The 17464-nt window shown below is 41.5% G+C and overlaps 1 protein-coding gene across 1 annotated transcript in view; it reads right to left on the minus strand.

Annotated features, from left to right (window-relative positions):
* The window catches only part of LOC109634392 (calsyntenin-2), a 224949-nt gene that overhangs the window by 3454 nt on the left and 204031 nt on the right, over positions 1–17464 (minus strand). The window contains exons 11-16 of the mRNA XM_020094859.2: positions 16798–16946; positions 10457–10668; positions 6359–6529; positions 5638–5783; positions 4494–4617; positions 65–249 (exon numbers count right to left, since the gene is read on the minus strand). Of these exons, the coding sequence (XP_019950418.2) occupies positions 65–249; positions 4494–4617; positions 5638–5783; positions 6359–6529; positions 10457–10668; positions 16798–16946 (987 nt within the window). The remainder of the gene's footprint in view (positions 1–64; positions 250–4493; positions 4618–5637; positions 5784–6358; positions 6530–10456; positions 10669–16797; positions 16947–17464) is intronic.

Raw genomic sequence — 17464 nt, forward strand, 5'->3', positions numbered from 1 at the left:
CCTCCCTATCTATATTCCGCTCCCTCCCTCACAGCATCTCTTCACATTCCTTTAGTCAACCTACCTCCATTGGGTTGATGGTGATGGTCAGAGATGAGTCGTTCCAGGTCATATCCGCCTCTCTGGCCGTATCCTCCAGCTTGACCTCCTGCTGGTGGTTCAGGTGAATGCGGTAGATGCCCAGCACCACAACCACCACCAGGGCAGCGATACACATCACAATTACCACCGTGGCAGCGCTGGGTACACCTGAAAACAAGAGGAGAGCACATAGAGAGGTGAGATAAAAAAAGAAAAGATAAGTCCCTGGAGAGAAAACTGCATGTGTGGGATCAGGGGTTTTTGTTTTCGGTTCAGGAGATTAAGTGCCAGCACTTGTTTTGGATTTTCAAATGTCATTTTCTCTGTCTGCCCAGTATTTGATGCACAATGCTCTGCAGGAAGGATAGAACAGATAGAGGTTGCCAGGCTGATGAAACAAACTGGTTACGCTGACGGTAATGAAGCAGGGTGGGGTCTGGGCCAGAAGACGGCCTTCATCAGTTAAGGTTTTATCATTATTTTACACACACGTAGTTTCACAGACAGATGCAGTTCTGATGCAGTGTTTCCCTTCCAGCACCCACTTTTTTAAACAGCAAATAAACTTGCACCTGTCTGAGCACCAATGGAATATGCTGGTGTTAAAATGAGGTGTGTCCAGTTGAACTGTTGGTGCATTTCTATCTTGAGGCAGTGGAAAATCCACTTTGAAGTATTTCATTCTGCGTTATCAAGATACTACCTGCAGGTGGGTGTACAGCGTGTGTACACCCTGCTTGTCATATATACACTCACAGGAATGCACGGCAGTAATTGCAAATTAAATTGTAATTATTTGACCAAACTCCACTGCATTGCTGCATTCTCTCAAATCCTGCACTGTAATAGCAATCTGCAGAGGACAAACAAACATACAGAGACACTCACATCCTCACCTACAGTCAATTTAGACTCTCCAATCAACCCTGACCCTATAGTCTGCTGTGAGGTGCTAGTGCCAACCACTGCATCATTGTGCTGCCCACAGAGTCCATCATGTTAAACATCATCTTTGGATCGATACGTCACATGTATTGAAGCTAAAGGATCTTGATGAGGGGATTCTTTACAGTTAAGCTCCTTTGAATTCCCTTACTTCATGTATTTACAATGTTCTGTGATCATTTTGTCTCCTTCCTCCAAATGGAAAGAAAACAGATCACTCTAAAAATAGGTTGATTATGTCTGGACATTTTCCAGACACATGGTGATACAATAAGGTGACATTATTTTGTCAACTTTATTTTTTATCAGCCTTGCCAGCAGCATATGGCTCAAGTGATGGCGATGTCAGCCTGTCAGAGAGTCCAACACATTGGTCCAGAGTGAAAAACAGTATCTACCTTGTGTCTGCAATAATAGTGTTTTTCTTTCGTGTTGGGGCTGATGATTCTCTTTGGCTGTTATCATGGTTTTCTGGTCTCTTCGACAGTGATTGTCCTTTGTAATAGCTTATTGATTTTTAAATGTTTTTTCATGTTATTGTACAAAAGGCCTCTCCGACCATTATATGAGATGGGTCCTTGGTTGATGATTGTGATCTTTATCATTGCCATGAAATCTTGTACAGATGTTCGTGGTGCTCCGCGCATGAAGCCTCCCGACTGTTGTAACACCCTGACTTTAACTCTAGCACCATTATGACGTCCTCATTTGTTGTTTTGAATATGTCTTAGGAACCTTTGGACAACTGGACTGCCATTAAAATTGACTTTGATGATTCTTTGATCATCTCATCAAGTCAAAGTTTGATTTTGTCCAATACTTTAGTTTAGTGCTCAGCGATATTGTCATGTTGTAAAAGACAACCCCTCAGTTCGTCCGTACTAATATGACCCAAAGCATAGACTGTATACAAAGGTGAGCGACCCGCTTTCACTTCTTTTTGTAAAAAAAAAAAAAAAAAAAGCTAAATATCCCCCGATACGACATCATTTGGAGCCAGACTTTGCAAAGTAGTGATCATGGGGTGCAGCTCATTTTTATAGCATCAAATAACTAAAACCCAACTTACCACAAATATTAACACTTGAACATACAACAATGTGAAAAGAACCTAAAATGACAGACACAATGTTTGAGAGAAATATATTTGACTTGTATTTTGAATTGTACTATGTTTGACTTTTGGGAAGGTGTCGTCTTCGTATACAGTCTATAGCTGTGCACCAATGTAGTGGCCACTACATACGGAGGACGGGTAGACCGAACTGAAATGAGACCAGCCTACAGAGGATTTTCTTTATTGACGTCCCCAGCTCATCCCACCCTTATTACTGTTGCTTAGTAACGGAGAAGTTTAAATGCCCCATGGTGTTCCGTTATTTGTACCGTTAACTGTTTGGCTGAGTTGAAGCACGTCTCGTCATTAGCTGTTCGAAAGGAACTGAAGGGCATTGATTCCTGGGATAGGTTTGTCCCGGAAGGATCCATCAATTGGACCCTTAATTTCTCTGAGATGAAAGGACACATTTGAAGAAGGCTTTGAAATGGGACAGTCTTATCGCACTGCTATACGATGCAATCGGTCTTAAAATGCAGCCTGTGAAGGACGCAGTGTCTGAGTTGAGACACAGCTTATGAGCCAAAGTTTCAGTGTTAAGTGACCTCTACTGGCTGGAGTAATTATGACAGGGCAGAGGTGGAAGTCAGGTGATGTAGTATATAGGAGAAGAGAAGATAAAGGAGAGGAAATTCCACAGTAGGATAATTTTTATTGCTCGACAAAACACAGGACCGTTTGTTTCCTGTGTGAAACCAATAATCTGTGTTGATTCTTTCATCCATCACTGTCCCACAACAATGTTTGCATTGCATTAAAACAAAAAAAGGTTCTTTTAACACAGAACATTGTGACTATAGTCTTTCATTCTCAAAACATTTTTGAAAAAAACTGGCAGCTGATGCTGCTGATGAAGTCTGTATCTGAACTAAGCTAAAAAAAGAAGAATCTTATATTTCTTTGTAAAGTTGGCTCAGCTTGGCTGCTTGTGCTCTGAAGACAGCACAGCGACTTTAAACTTTATACTGGAGTTTGTGTCTCAGATTTAGTGTGTCAACTAAGTGATAGCTGTACAGATTTTTTTAAATACACGTCTTAAAAGCTTGGCTTTAAATGTGGTCTCTGTGCAGAACACGACTGCAAATCATAAACCTATTTAGTAGCATAACCACAACATACTCTGAGGGATTTGTCTGGATCTAAAATGTTTATGTCTTCTACTCTGATCTCCAGCCTACTGAAATAAAACGACTTCAGTGTGCGTGACCTCTCTTCACTAGTCTCTGCTGATGTGTGTGTGTGTGTGTTTAATGAGGGTGTGACTCGCAGGGGACGGCTCACATCATCATTTGATTCAGTCTAGTTCTCCACATTTTCAGACTAAATCCTCTGCTTTTGATCTTCCTCAGAGTGAAGCTTCACACAACCCCACGGAGTAACTTGGTCGAGTGTTTGCACACACACACACACACACACACACACACACACACACACACACACACACACACAGACCATCTCTCTGGGCTGTTAGCAGCACTAGCCACTGAACTCTCCAGGACTGTAAGTAGGATCCATTAGAGTCTGATGAATAATGAAATCTCATGTGGTAGATTAAGACCAATATCTCTCCTCCTCACCATGTTCTCTTTTCTTCAGATCACTCGTGCACACAGGGGGGCGATAAGCCTGCAGCATCATGTGACCGGGCAGGTTTACTCTCTTCTCTATCACTGAGGTCCAGTAAGTGAGACACAATATGAGATTCAAACTAGAAAACGAGCATTCACTGAGAAGAGTAAAATCACATTTGATTCACTGTGATCAGAGACGTCAGCTGAGTAACTCGGGTCGTCGTGTACTACTCCTCCTGCCTTGTCTATAGTACTACAATTTCCGGAATTATTGGAGCGCGAGCAGAGACTAATCAGTAGTGATGTTTTTATATGCATAACAAAAAAGAATCCTAAACCTTATTACTGTTTGTTAGGGCTGTGCTTTGTGATTGATTATCCCAAATGAATTGCATATGGCAATAATTATCCTTGGAAGCAAGTTAAAATGTGCACCAAATAATACATGAACAAAATGTAAACATGAGGTATGTGGTGCTGCAGATCCACCCGTGCCTGTGTAGCGTCAGCTTCATACTGGTGTTGAGCTTTACGAGCAGATTCCCCAACAAAAGTAGCACACACAACACAAAGTTTGTCTTTGCAGGAGATCCTCTGTTGATTCCTCATCTGCATTGTCCTCATCACAAACTTGTTTGATTAATCTTGGTTAATTTTTTGACTTCTTATTTTTACTATAATAATAAATCAAAATTAAATGTAATCTCTGTTGGCTGTACTCATCAAACAGTTTCTATACAGAGGAATTAGAGACAGTGAGCACACGTGTGTTCTCTTACCTGAGTTGTGGCTGGGGTACAGGCTGTGAATCATGGACGGATGGTGGACCATCTGCATGTACTGAGGCGGGGCTACCATGTGATTGACATGCTCCCCGGCCTCTGAGCTGTGCACGACGCTCACCTGGGATGGGAACAGGTGAAGAAGAAGTGCTGAGTTTTGGAGGATGACGTGATCAAAGTTAACATTTCACAGTCTTATCTGTTCAGTCCCACCTCTGTGCCTGAACCTGCTGCTAACCCCTAAACCCCGTACAGCTGAAATATTCCGGCCAGAGTAAAACATAGCCTCAAATTCCAGATTTGAAAATGATTCTGTGAGAAATACGAAAGGGAATGAACTTGTGCCTTATGAGGAACAGGGTCAGCTCAATACAGGAAGGTGGAATGTAAGCCACCCCTCAGTTCGTCAAACTCGATTCTGGTATTTATCCTTAGGTAACTGCAGGTGGAGTGTATGTGAATGAGAATATGTGGATGAACAGTTCAGGGATATAGAAGGAATATGAAATGTCCAGGGTTCTTTCTGCTGGTATGTTGAACCAGGACTTTGTGAGAGTGACAAGCTGCTGAAGAAGGTTCACATGTGTACACCTTGTAACTGAAAGATTCACATTAACTTGTGTTGGGTTGTTCATCAAATATTCATCACACAAGGTTTTCGTTCTTTTGCTTTGCAATTCCATTGTTTGTGTTATTTTGTTTTTTCAATATATGTTTTGTTTTCACAGAAATGGAGAAATGTTTCAGTTAACAAAGATGTTCTGCTACCAAGTGCTGCTGCTGGATGACGGTCTGAGTTTCATCCTTAAATGTTCTCTTTAATAAGAACAAACAACTGCTGTATGTTGTAGTCTGTCTTTCCTCTCTGCTACGTCACATGTTTTGTTGCTCTGATTCATCGTAGGTCTGCTCTGTGACCGCTGATAGCACCCTCTGGAAATTAAAACTGAACTGAGTTGTTCCCATTCCCTTATGTAGGTTGGTCTGGCGATACCTGGCTTGCTATATCTCTGCTTACACATTTCTTTAACTAATCCATACTGGAAGGGTTGCTAATAGACAAAGATAGTGACAGCTTGTCCAAAAACTCTCTTTACCACCTTAAAAAACCCACATCCGTCAAGCTGTGGTTCACACTGACCTCCAGGTTGAACTCATTGCTGGTGTAGCGTCCGTTGAGCTCCGAGCAGGTGAGGCGAAATCTTCTCTCTATTAGCGATGCAGGCTGCCAGTTATAGTAACGCACCTGTCTGATCACCTGCTCATAGTTGGACATGGAGTCTACGCCTGTGGACAGGCAGAGACCAGCAGAGACAGAAATGTACAGAGTACAGAGGCGGAACCATTCGAGACAACAAAGATTTAGATTCCTGTAGACACGCACAAGTCTGAATAGACTCACTATAGTATACTTTCATTAGACATCAGCTAACATTAGCATTTAACCACTTTTTAGCCAAGAGGGAAGTTTTCATATTGAAATATCATAAATATCATTTATTAAAGATTGTACTGGATGTAATCAAGTTAGCAATGTAGCTGCAAACTGTTGTTGTGTATGACCTCAGGAATATTCTGGTTAAGTCAGTGACTTTACGATCACTGTAACATGTTTCTGTGTAATGTTCAACACTTGAGCATCGGATCCAGCATTAAGATGCGATAACAAGCTTGATTACAGGGTACTTCACTTCCAGTCTTAATTCATTGTGTGTGAAAGGTGCATTGATATTTTGGGGTTTAAGTGTTTTCATATCATCAAGTAACTGTGTAAAACAGCGAGGATGAGAACAGTGATGTGTAATTACCATGGAAACAATCTGCCTGAGAACAGCCCAAATGTTGTTACCATAGTGACGTACCGTATATAGACATGCCAGAGGTGGAGTTTGTGGCGTCAAGGTGTTTTCCAAGCAGAGCACTTCGCTGCAGTTGAAGAGACTCCTGCTCTGGCCTCAGCTCCTCCCCCAGCACCAGAATGTCACAATAGTCCAAGTTATGAATGATCTCCTCCAGCACCCCGGGACGACGTGCTACACACATAATCACACACGCCAACATGTCAAGTGTGAATGTATGAACCCTAAATTGTCATCCGACTGTCGCGCTGTCGCTGCCGTGCCACAACGTTTGTGCAAGAAAAACCCTGAACACTTTGAGGAACCATAATTCAAATATAGTACAAGACACAACACACCTACCTGCTCCCAGAATCCAATTACTCGTCAACCCTCTGCACACAGACAGTACCATTAGCTGCTTTAGTAATAAGTCCCCTCAGACTCTTGCCATCGCAGCAGTGCTGTGTGGCTGCTGGGCCTCTCTGACAGTGTGCTAAGCACTATCCTCCACCTCTTGCTGCTACCCAGCCTTCTCCCCCACTGTCGAGTCCAGAGGGAGGGAACCGGCTGTGCCCATTTAACAGCCTCCCAGAGGTGAAAGACTGAATGAGGAGTGTGTTGGAGGAGGGTCTCTAGGGGGTGGCAGACATGATGTGGAGAAAAGGTTCAGTTTGAGCACAACAGGTAGAAAGAAAATTCAGTTCCAGAGGAAGTTATGTGTTTTGTGTTTGTTCTACATTTGTATTTTCTTTAAAGATGAAATTCAGGCTGCAGGAAACATTTTCATGGAGCTTGCAGCTGCTACTCAGCAGCAGAAAACTCAGAGGAACTAACTGTGCCAGCAGCAAACAGTGGACAGACAATGTTAGCTGGTGGACATGGCAGAGCCTTTAGAGGAGTTAAAGACAAAGCTAAAATGTTGGGATGTGTTGTTGTTCATTTTTCCAGTAGGTTTGATTTTAATTAATTACTTGACTCTATTTAAACGGGGTTTAAACGTCATGATTGACAGCTGAGACTGTGATGATTTAAGCACACATCGGCAGGACCTTGCTAACAGTCCATGTCCTACACACAACTCACAACAACCTCAGCAAAAGTAGTTTTTGGCTCGTTCTTCTGCACTCAAATATGAATATGAATAATTCTAATAATGATTCTAATAAAAGCAAATAAACTATTACAATGCACCTTGAAGAGTGAACTGTCTTCTGATAAAATCAACACATTTCTAGTGAGACAATACAACAATAGATAAAGACATAAAACAATTCTCTCACTTACAGCTGCTAATTTTCAACACTGACAGTGAAAACAAATATTCAAAAATAATTTTTAACCGGTTCCTTGTTGGGTGGTGAAGGTATAGATCGACTTTCAGAGAATAACCCTGAAAGAATCTTTAGAAAATTGCTACCTGGTGAAAAGATGGAACATGTTGTGAGTTTTTTGTAGATAAAAATTCTCAATCAATGTATTGACTGTTTGTACTGATCCAACTGTTTCTAGTTAAAACTGGGCCTTGTCACAGTTACTTACTCTACCTGGCCTGTGTATTCTCCTGCTTGGTGTTGAAAGTTTCTTTAACATATAAAGAAAGTGAGAAAGCGCCCAAACACTAATATTACAGGCGGAAAAAGGGACTGTCCCAGAAACAGCTTGTGTGATCGTGCAGCGAACATTGATCATTGAGCTGCAGTGTGGGCGGCATGAAAAAAAAATTACAAAGAAGAGAAAGGAGATGGAGTGAGAAAGCCACTGAGTGCACAAAGAAGTGAAGTAGTGAAATGAAAAAGCTAAAGAAAAGGCTTTAAAGTGAAAGAGGGCAGAGAGAACAGAAGATGACCCTGAAATCAAATGGGGGAAAGTGTTGAGCACTAAAGATGATGAGTTAAAGAAAGAAGTGATGACCTACGCTTTGAGTAAAGGCATGAGAATAAGCCTTGAATAGATTCTGTAGTGTAAGAGCGAGGGGAATGAGGCAGTGCCAAGCAGGCTCAATGAAGACAAATGAATGACTGAGAGAGACAAAGCATGGGAGAGGGCGAGGGGGTGATTAGCAGGGTCCAAAAGAAACTTATTGCACACCCTGGTAAAAGAAATATGTGATTTATCTTGAATCCTTTAAGCCTTGAGAGAACCCCAAATCTGCTCATTATGGAACTTCATCGTGCCTCCCTAACCCAAACACTTTCTCCCCATTTCTTCCCCTCTTTCTTTCCATTTCTATGTCTTTCTCTGGCTTTCGGCTAATCTCTTCCCCCCAGCTGCAGTCTCTATTTCACCAGCAGAAAGAGTTTCACCGACTCCTGAAAGCAATACCACTTTGTGCTCTCCTCCGTTTGCAGCATTATGCTCAATGGAAGGCTAAAACCTCCCTCTCGGTCTGCTTATCTGCTCCTAATTGGCTGCTAGCGGCGGGGGCCCGGGATGAGCCGGGCTGAGTTGGCCTCTTCCTGCCTCGGTGGTCTGATCGCTGGACAAGACGAGAGCCGCCAGCATTTCTGTGTCATTCTCATTTACTCAAGGTGGTGCGACCTGGGGAATCAGCGGTCTGGTCGATGCAGGTCTTACTCAGCAGGAGGGTGGGTGTACAGTTGCACAGGGAGGGATAGGTGGAGGGTATAGAAACAGTAGAGGGGATAATACCTACAGACCTGTGCAGAGGATAGACTCTAGACTCAGGAAACTGACTCAACATATTGGCGAGGCCAGAGGAGCTGCACGGAACAAAGGGCTGGAGCTTACACTGCAGATTACAGCCGGTGAGAAGGAGCACTTCTCCTCAACTCTGGGATATTTCCTCAAGTACTATATTCAAGTTCAGTTTGGAGGCACTTGAACACTACCACTAGTAAAACCTGGTCTGTGTAAAAATGTTTTCCTTTGTGTAAAATTTTTAACTGTATGAAGAAGACAAACGACAAAATGTTAGTACGTAATTATAATGCTTCCCTATAATGTAACTCTGAAAGTAGTCACTCTGCTGCTTTCAATACTTAAAGTACATTTGCTAAAAAATACCCACGTAAGTACTTTCAAATAAAGACACAGTTAAATAAAAAACTTTTTCAAGTGTCCCTGTGTGTCCTGATTTTTATTATGTGGCTTTAGGCCAAATAATTCCTTTTAGTTACAGAACCACAAGGTGCAACTTTGCAACATAGAACTATCTATAAGTCTGTTGTAGTCAAACATAAAAAGTTCTTCACTAAAATGTTAAAAATGATCAGTGACCACACTCTCTATGATTTTGTCATAGTCTTTAGCAGTAAGTCTGGGATCTGGAAACGTCTCCTCTGCAGTAATCACACTTTGGAAATGAACAGATGAATATGCATAGTTGCTTTGTGCTGCCTGTGAGTCAAATTAACTACATTACTGGAGACTAACCTTTAGAGAAATGGTGATCAACTTTCGTCTTAAGTTCAGTGTGTGCAGGATGAAAGAAATGATCCCTGCTGCTGATCTGCAGCCTGATGAGGATTAACGAAATGTTCAGCTTTCTCTGAAGGCTTATTTTGATAGTGAGACAGGTGGCACTGCATGGGATATGCGACTTCATGAATGACTGAACACATTATCAACATGAAAAAAACTAAAATATTTAGTTGCACCAGATTTGCAGAGGCTCATATCTCCCACTTTGATGCTCTACCTTCAACTTTTCTTTGTTATGTAAATATAAATATGGTCAGTGGCCTACTGGTGCTCTCGTATCCTCTCCCATCTTTGTTAATTCTCGCAATCTGCTTTCCTACTTGTTCAGGGAGTTCATTACCATGTGGAGCCATGTTGCATCAGACACAAACAACAAACAACTCTTCTGAGGCTGTGGTGTTCACAGATTGTTTTATAACCTTGTAAACTGTAGCGTAGTTAGAAATAACATGTTTACTCACTTTTTTTTGGGACCTGTTTTTTTAATGTAATCTATCTAACCTGTTCACTTCTAACTATATTTATATTTACTGCATAGGAATGTGCAAAGTTATGTTTGTGGTAAAGCTTGTCGCAGAGAAAGTACCCTGTACAAAAACACTAAGATGTTATCTTAAGTAGCTTTTAGAATACCTTTCAAAACATAAACAAATGTCTGAATTGAATTACAGTCCATACCTGTGTGATGTACTGCGGCATCTGCCCTGGTCACTGTACTGATGATGTGGAGATCCAGGAAAAGTGATATGCCACCTCGTGCTCTGAGGTCAGAAACTGGCCAGCTCAGTCTCTCCACTCCAGTGATGGTGATCCTGGGCTCGCTGGGCTGAAGCACCATCACCACCGCCTCGATGTCAGGGATGGTGATACATGTGTCTTCTCCAAAACACCTAGAGATAGAGAGGACACTAGGGTGAGAAATAAAACAATCAAACTGGCCGTGGAGGCAGAGGTCTGGTGTTCCTATGAATCCATGCTGGGGGCATGGTTGGCAGTGTCAGCCAGGGGGTTCACCACTTTGGTCTCGACTGAAATATCTCAAAGTTTTGCCGTGAAATTTTGAATAATCATTCACGATTTCCAGAAGATGAATCCTAAAATTTTAGGTCTTCTCGAGCGAAGATGGTAAACATAGCTAACACTTAAAAACAGCCACATGCTAAACCTAAGCCCCTCTCCCACCCCTATTGATTGTTGTTGGTGTGGCGATGTTTCAAAATGACCTCAAAGCACCAATGTGCAGCCTTTATCAGCCACCATCAGACTCTTGTTACTCTCATCTGCCGAAGAGCAACAGCATTTTGACAAACACAATCTGAACAAGCAGCGGATAATAGAAAAGAGTCCGACTCAATACAAACCCTTCAGTGTTTTAGATGTTAAATTACAAATGATCCTTTCAACAGCAGAGGACCAGATTCACATTGAACTGTAGTCATTAAAATGCTCTTATATGTTACAGAAATGTTGAAAACACCTTTCTGCTCCAACCAAAATTAGCCCCATTTAAAAGGAATAGTTTGACATTTAAAATACTCCAGCACATAATTCCCCAATTCCCCAAAACAAATTAGTGTATTTTCTGAAATGTCAAACCTTTCCTTTTACCTTGACGTCTTTTGACCTGCAATTACTTACTGGAAGGAAAGAAAAGAAATGTTATACTTTTGAAATATACTTTTGAAAAGTAGCATTACTTTTACGTTGAACTTTTTTCACTTGAAGAAGTCAAGCTTTCCCTCATGTCAAAACAGTTGTTATTTCTTTGTCAGTATTAACATTTGGACGATGCCTGTCACAATACCACGACTTTGTCCACAGTCTCCCAGAAATGTCAACACACACTGTGTCTCCCATGTAAACGTTGCCCTTCAGTGACAGCGTTGTCAAGTGCATGTCTTTATTTTCCTCCTCTGACTGATGACTCAACATGGCTGATCCTGCTCACTGGAGAAAAGGTCAGGATGGAACCGTCCGGTTGATACCCAGCACTGAGAGGTGACAGAGGAGACAGGGAGGCACTTGAGGACATTGTAAAAAAAGAAGCTCTGGCCCTCACACAAGCTGCTGTTTACCTCGGCGGCATCAGGATGTAAAACCATGAAACACAACATCAGCTAATAAAGCTTATCGACAGAACCAGGACCTCTTAGCAGCACTAAAACCACAGCTGCTGAAGTCCAAATCCAAACCACAGTGCATGCAGTGATTCAGGGGCTGAAACGCTCTGTCAGGGCTCAGGCGGCACACACAGACCTGCAGCAGTGCACCCGCTGTGTTTTCATACGTGCACGTCTGCCTCCCTGCTCGCCTGTCAGCGTGCGATAGCATGTGTTTAAATGCACAGCTTCCAATGGCTACCTTAAATGGACCAAATCGTATCAGCTCTCAAGGACTTTAGCTTGCTAGCTTTGAGCGCACAAACACACACGCTGATTTGCAACATACATACACACACATATTCAAATTAATTAGTGTGATGGGGATTGATTGGTGTGTGCGCCGTGTGTTTCCCACCTGTATTCTCATTTGAAATACGAACAATCCCAGAATCGCCACATTTTCCCATCTGGTGAAATTTCATGAAAAGGTAAAAACTGGCTGTGAAAGAGAGGTTTGGTTTGTTCAGAATATTTGTTTTGCATGAACATTATCATTCTGTGTAATCCATGTAGCACGACCCGGGGGATTATTTAGGCTCATTCTGCATTCTAGCAATTTCAGAATTTTTTTAACGATGTGCCTTTTATTAAATACCTCAAATTCAACAAAACAATCATCAACGCTCTTCGATGTTGGAATCTTTGCCATCTCTAACACTCATCCCGTCACGGTCTGCTTTCCCTGTGAGTGACTTCACGCCTGGACTCTGTCACTAGGTGTTGGACCACTGTGCCAACAGCTGGAGGGACGCCAAAGCACGGAAATTGTTTTTGTGACTAATTTCAGGAGCCCAATCTGCTTCTAAAATCTGTTACATTTACATCCAATATGGTTTTATAATGTGAAAAAAACCCACTGCTCACTGTGCCCGACACACCTGTAAGAGAGGGGGGGAACTCTGGCGACAGATGCACAGTTATAATATTAAAACTGTGTCACTCACCCTACTAAACTCATTCACCGCTCCCTATATAACAGACTCTCAATTTCAAAATTGCTTCAGGCAGCTAATTTTAAAGCATGATACAGACTAAGGCTTCGTCCACTCTAATGAAAAATGAAAACAATCTTCGTTCAGGTGAACGTTTTTTGCTTCATATATATCAGAAATAATCTCCTTCCATTCTAACACACCAGAAAACACACAAGGATTTATTTTCTAACAGTCTTCTTAAAGTCTCAGTTTCTGCACAACCAGACTGACCAACGTTAGATATGGACGTAGTGGGGGGGGGGCAGTGTCGCCACAAATCCGACCATAAGACATGAGGAAGACATTTCAACGATGGTAGAACTTTGGACCACCACCTTTTACAACGCTGCCACTTTGGCCTTTGTGTCAGAAACTCTGGACTCTACGCTGCCCTCTAGTGGATATATTTCTTAACAACCATGCGAACATGAAGGGCACATGGAAGTGATGGTTAAATAATTATAATTATAATAATTGGACGTATCTCTTTTCATACTTAAAGGCAGCATAAATGAGAATTACAACGCATCAGCGTGGATGGCAGTTGTAAACGTAGCTTAAGTGTTTAAACGCATTTGTGTAGATGTTTTCTATGATATAGGGACAAATAATCAACTGAAATAAAACTGGACTTGCGACTAACCAAGGACATCGGCACTCATGCAAATGTACTAGAGTACTGCAAGATCTTTTCTCTCTGTGGCACCAAAATGGTCAGGAATTACCCTGGTTTCACCACTGGTGGATGTATAACAAAATTGTTAAGCACTTTCATTGTTTTGTTCTTCTAATAAACCAAAACATCATATAATAGCTGCTTCAGGCACAGCTCTACAGTACATTCAGAAAGCTACTTACTGGCTTTAACTCTGCTGATGATGCCTGACAGCGGGATGAGAAACTAACTATTGTTCCTAATCCTTTGCAGTTGTCTAAGGCTACAGTGTGAGACAACAACATGTTTCGGGGCATCGTGGTGTTTGTCCTTTTCTATCCAGTGGCGACGGCCGGTGGTGTGTGTCTGTTCGCTGTGCGGGCACTAAGCCATTCTCGACAGCAGTGGGAGATACAAAGTCAGTGATGCAAAGCCATGGCTGCTGTGAGGGCCAGCTGAAAAAACAGACCTGGAGCTGGTCCAACTTAATTATAAAGAAATATGACAAGGGAGCCTAAAAGGGTTGTTGCAAAGATTAACGCTGGTAACTTTTATTTTCTGAATGCCTGAAGTAATTGCAGTTATTATTAAATGCCAGCTTGAATAAAATCTAATTGCATTTGGAGGAATTAATTAACACTTCTGTTTATTTGTTAGACTGATACTGTCTGTAGGTTTTTTCAGCAGATCTCAGTTTAAATAAATCTTTTTCTGCCTATTCTCTTGTTTTGTCTGTAAATAACTTGAATTGAACAACACTGGTCACAGACACAATGTCGATGGCTAATAGCAATACAATTTAACTTGATCAACATTAAGGCTGAGCCTTATGTCCAGTGCTCAAAAAGTCAAGTGCACATTTCTCTGATATAGCTGAAAACATTTACCTGCATTTTACTGCTTCATTATGATCAATCTCTGAACACATCTTTCATCTGGGGCTGGAGCGCAAACAGCCAGAAACACCACCTATACAAACCCTCGTGAACACTGCTCATAAAATCCAATCATTTGGCCGTAACACAGAGACACATTTACTGTCTCAGCACCTGCACTAGTACACAGGAGTTCTCAGTTCAACAGCAAGTAGCATCATCTCACAGGTTGTTTTACATCATGGATATGATATATAAGTACATTTATTTGATTTATGTGTGTTGTCTATACACATGTACAGTTTATTATTCTTAGGTCTCTGTTTGACACAGATAAATAATCTTTAACCATTAACCAGTGACATGTTGACCGATATCAGCTTTAATTTACTGGATTCATTTATTCAGTTTAATATTTTCTAAGCTTTATTTGTTTGTATATTTACTTTTATTAAATGTGGGTAAAGTTAAAGGAATCTAGTTTTGGTTAGTAAGCTTATTTTATGTATAACAATACAACTTAATTAAAAAAAAGAGCTCATCTGTCTCTAGATCAGAGATCATATACATCAATCTTTCTTATTTAAGTGTAATGCTCATTATCTGTTATTAGCACTTCTAAATTAGCACTTCTAGTTATGTTATTCCGTTTTTTTTTACTTACACCAATTTAAACTAATGTATAAATAAAAAAATAAAATAAAAATATGCTATTATTCATGGCAAAAAAGGGGTTAGGATGCTAAGAAGGTATTTTCAATCATTTTTATTTTATTTGTCTTTTAAACTTACTCTTCCAGTTAGACCTGTTCTCAGTACTGTGTGGGTGTGGTTGACACCACCCTTGTTCTTCATCAAGTGGTTTGTGGAGTTTGCTGAACTCCTTTATCTCCAGAGTGGCTAAACTACAACTTGAGCTGATGTCTAATCGGTTTAAATGAAGTTCTAATTCATGTTGACGGTTTATTAATTAAAGAAAAACTGGTTATGTATTTATGTGTCTCTGAACCACTCTCCATGACAGAAATGGAATAAGTCCATCCCAAAAAATAAAATATGACAGGGGGCCTTAGGGTTGGTTGTTAAGATTAGCGCTGTTGGCTTAAACATTTTCTCAGCGCCTGCAGGAATTGCATTTATAAAGAGTTAGCAATAAGCAAGTCTGATTGCATCTCCAGGAATGAATCATCCTCTCTGTTTGTTTGTGTGGACTGATGCTGTCTGTAGCAGTGAGGGGAGGTTTTTCAGCAGCTGCTGACATGTTATGGCAGGAGGCCACGTTTCAGCCTCCTGGCGTAAATAACCGACTTTAGGAGAAGTTGTTTTACTGGGGTCTGTGCAGGATGTGAGCATAAAAGCTACATACTGAGAGCTTAATACACATTCTTAATGAGACTGTGCATGTTCTCGATTGGACACACTCTCACACACCAGCCACAAATATCTACTTGTGTTTCACACTGTTACCATTGCTTATATCAACACACACACACACACACACACACACACACACACACACACACACACACACACACACACACACACACACACACACACACACACACACACACACACACACACACACACACTCTGGTAGCTTGCAGGCCAGTCAATAGTCTGTGAGGAAAACTTTCTGTAAACAATATTTAGCAGTGATGCAAGTTTAGCTGTCATTAGCATAACATAGACCTTGATGATCATTGTACCTCTTGCTACGATGACTATCCTTCATCTCCAGCAGCCTGTGTAACAAACACACACACACACACACACACACACACACACGCGCCTCTTCTGCGTTAGATGAAGTTCTTGAGCCCGCAGTCATGCATCAAACCCAACAGAATGGCGGCGAGTGAACCCCCAGGGCTCTGCTGCAGGGGTCTACATATATTTAAAACAATCATGAATTTTAATGGTAGCCTGCCAAGGTGAGAAAGCCAGCACTCTCTTCCCCTCACACACTCTCTCTTTTTGTATCTCTCTTTCTCTCATTCCTCATTCCTGGCATAACCCAGGCAGAATTATTAATACATGACATGAAAATGTAAGAACTGGCCCCTGGTGGCAACAAAGCACAGAAAATGGTGTATTAAAGCATAAGGAGGGTGACAGCAGAGGGAGAGCGAGAGAGAGAGAGAGGAATGTATAGGAATACTGGATCGGTCAGACACAAATGATATCTGCTGTGTCTCAACACTACAGAGAAGTGTTGAACAAGGTTAACACTTCTGATATCTGCGAGAAGAGTCAGAGAAAAAAGAGGTAGTAGGACATATGAAAGAACAAAAAGGAGGACAAGTACAGAAAACTAACTACGAGGACGAGAAAGAAAAGGAAATGTTTCTCTTACTGGACGGTCGTGGAGATGCGCAGACGTCGAATGCCTGGTGTGGGAAACTGGCGAGAGTTGATGTAGGAAACTTTCCTCACAGCAGTGTTCATGTTCTCCAAGTCCTCTCCCTCCATCACCAGTATAGACTGGGCTGGGTTAAAGTGGAACTGTGGAAAGAGAAACCAGGGACATGAGATGGACATTGACAACGAATGGAAGAAAGACGGCAGAGGGTCCATCCAGGAGTATCTGCAGGGAGCCCCGTCAAACTCTCCTAAAACAAACATGCAACATTGAGCTGACAGCTGAAAGGTTGTGCAGCTTCAACACATCATACTGTACATTTAAACATAAAAACATGTATATCTCATGTCAATGAGTGAGTTTGAGGACATGAAAATGTTAACCAGTCAATACTGTTTAGCAAGTGATTGTTGCTTTATTTCTTCCTAACAGGCAGCCATTGATTTCTATGAGTTTCACTGAACAGAGTTCTGATTGTCAGCTTCCAGGGACTTGAAACCTGCTCATCATCACGTTGGCCCTGCAATTCCATGCAACAGCAGTGTGACTTTGACGATAATAAGACTAGATCAAAACCTATATGATTGGATCATGAGTTCTCACTGTGCAAAATCAAAAAGGTAGATTAAAACTTGTGGAAACACAATGTGCTTATGTGCAT

Source organism: Paralichthys olivaceus, chromosome 11 (genome assembly GCF_024713975.1).
Source record: "Paralichthys olivaceus isolate ysfri-2021 chromosome 11, ASM2471397v2, whole genome shotgun sequence".
Classification (NCBI taxonomy): Eukaryota; Metazoa; Chordata; class Actinopteri; order Pleuronectiformes; family Paralichthyidae; genus Paralichthys; species Paralichthys olivaceus.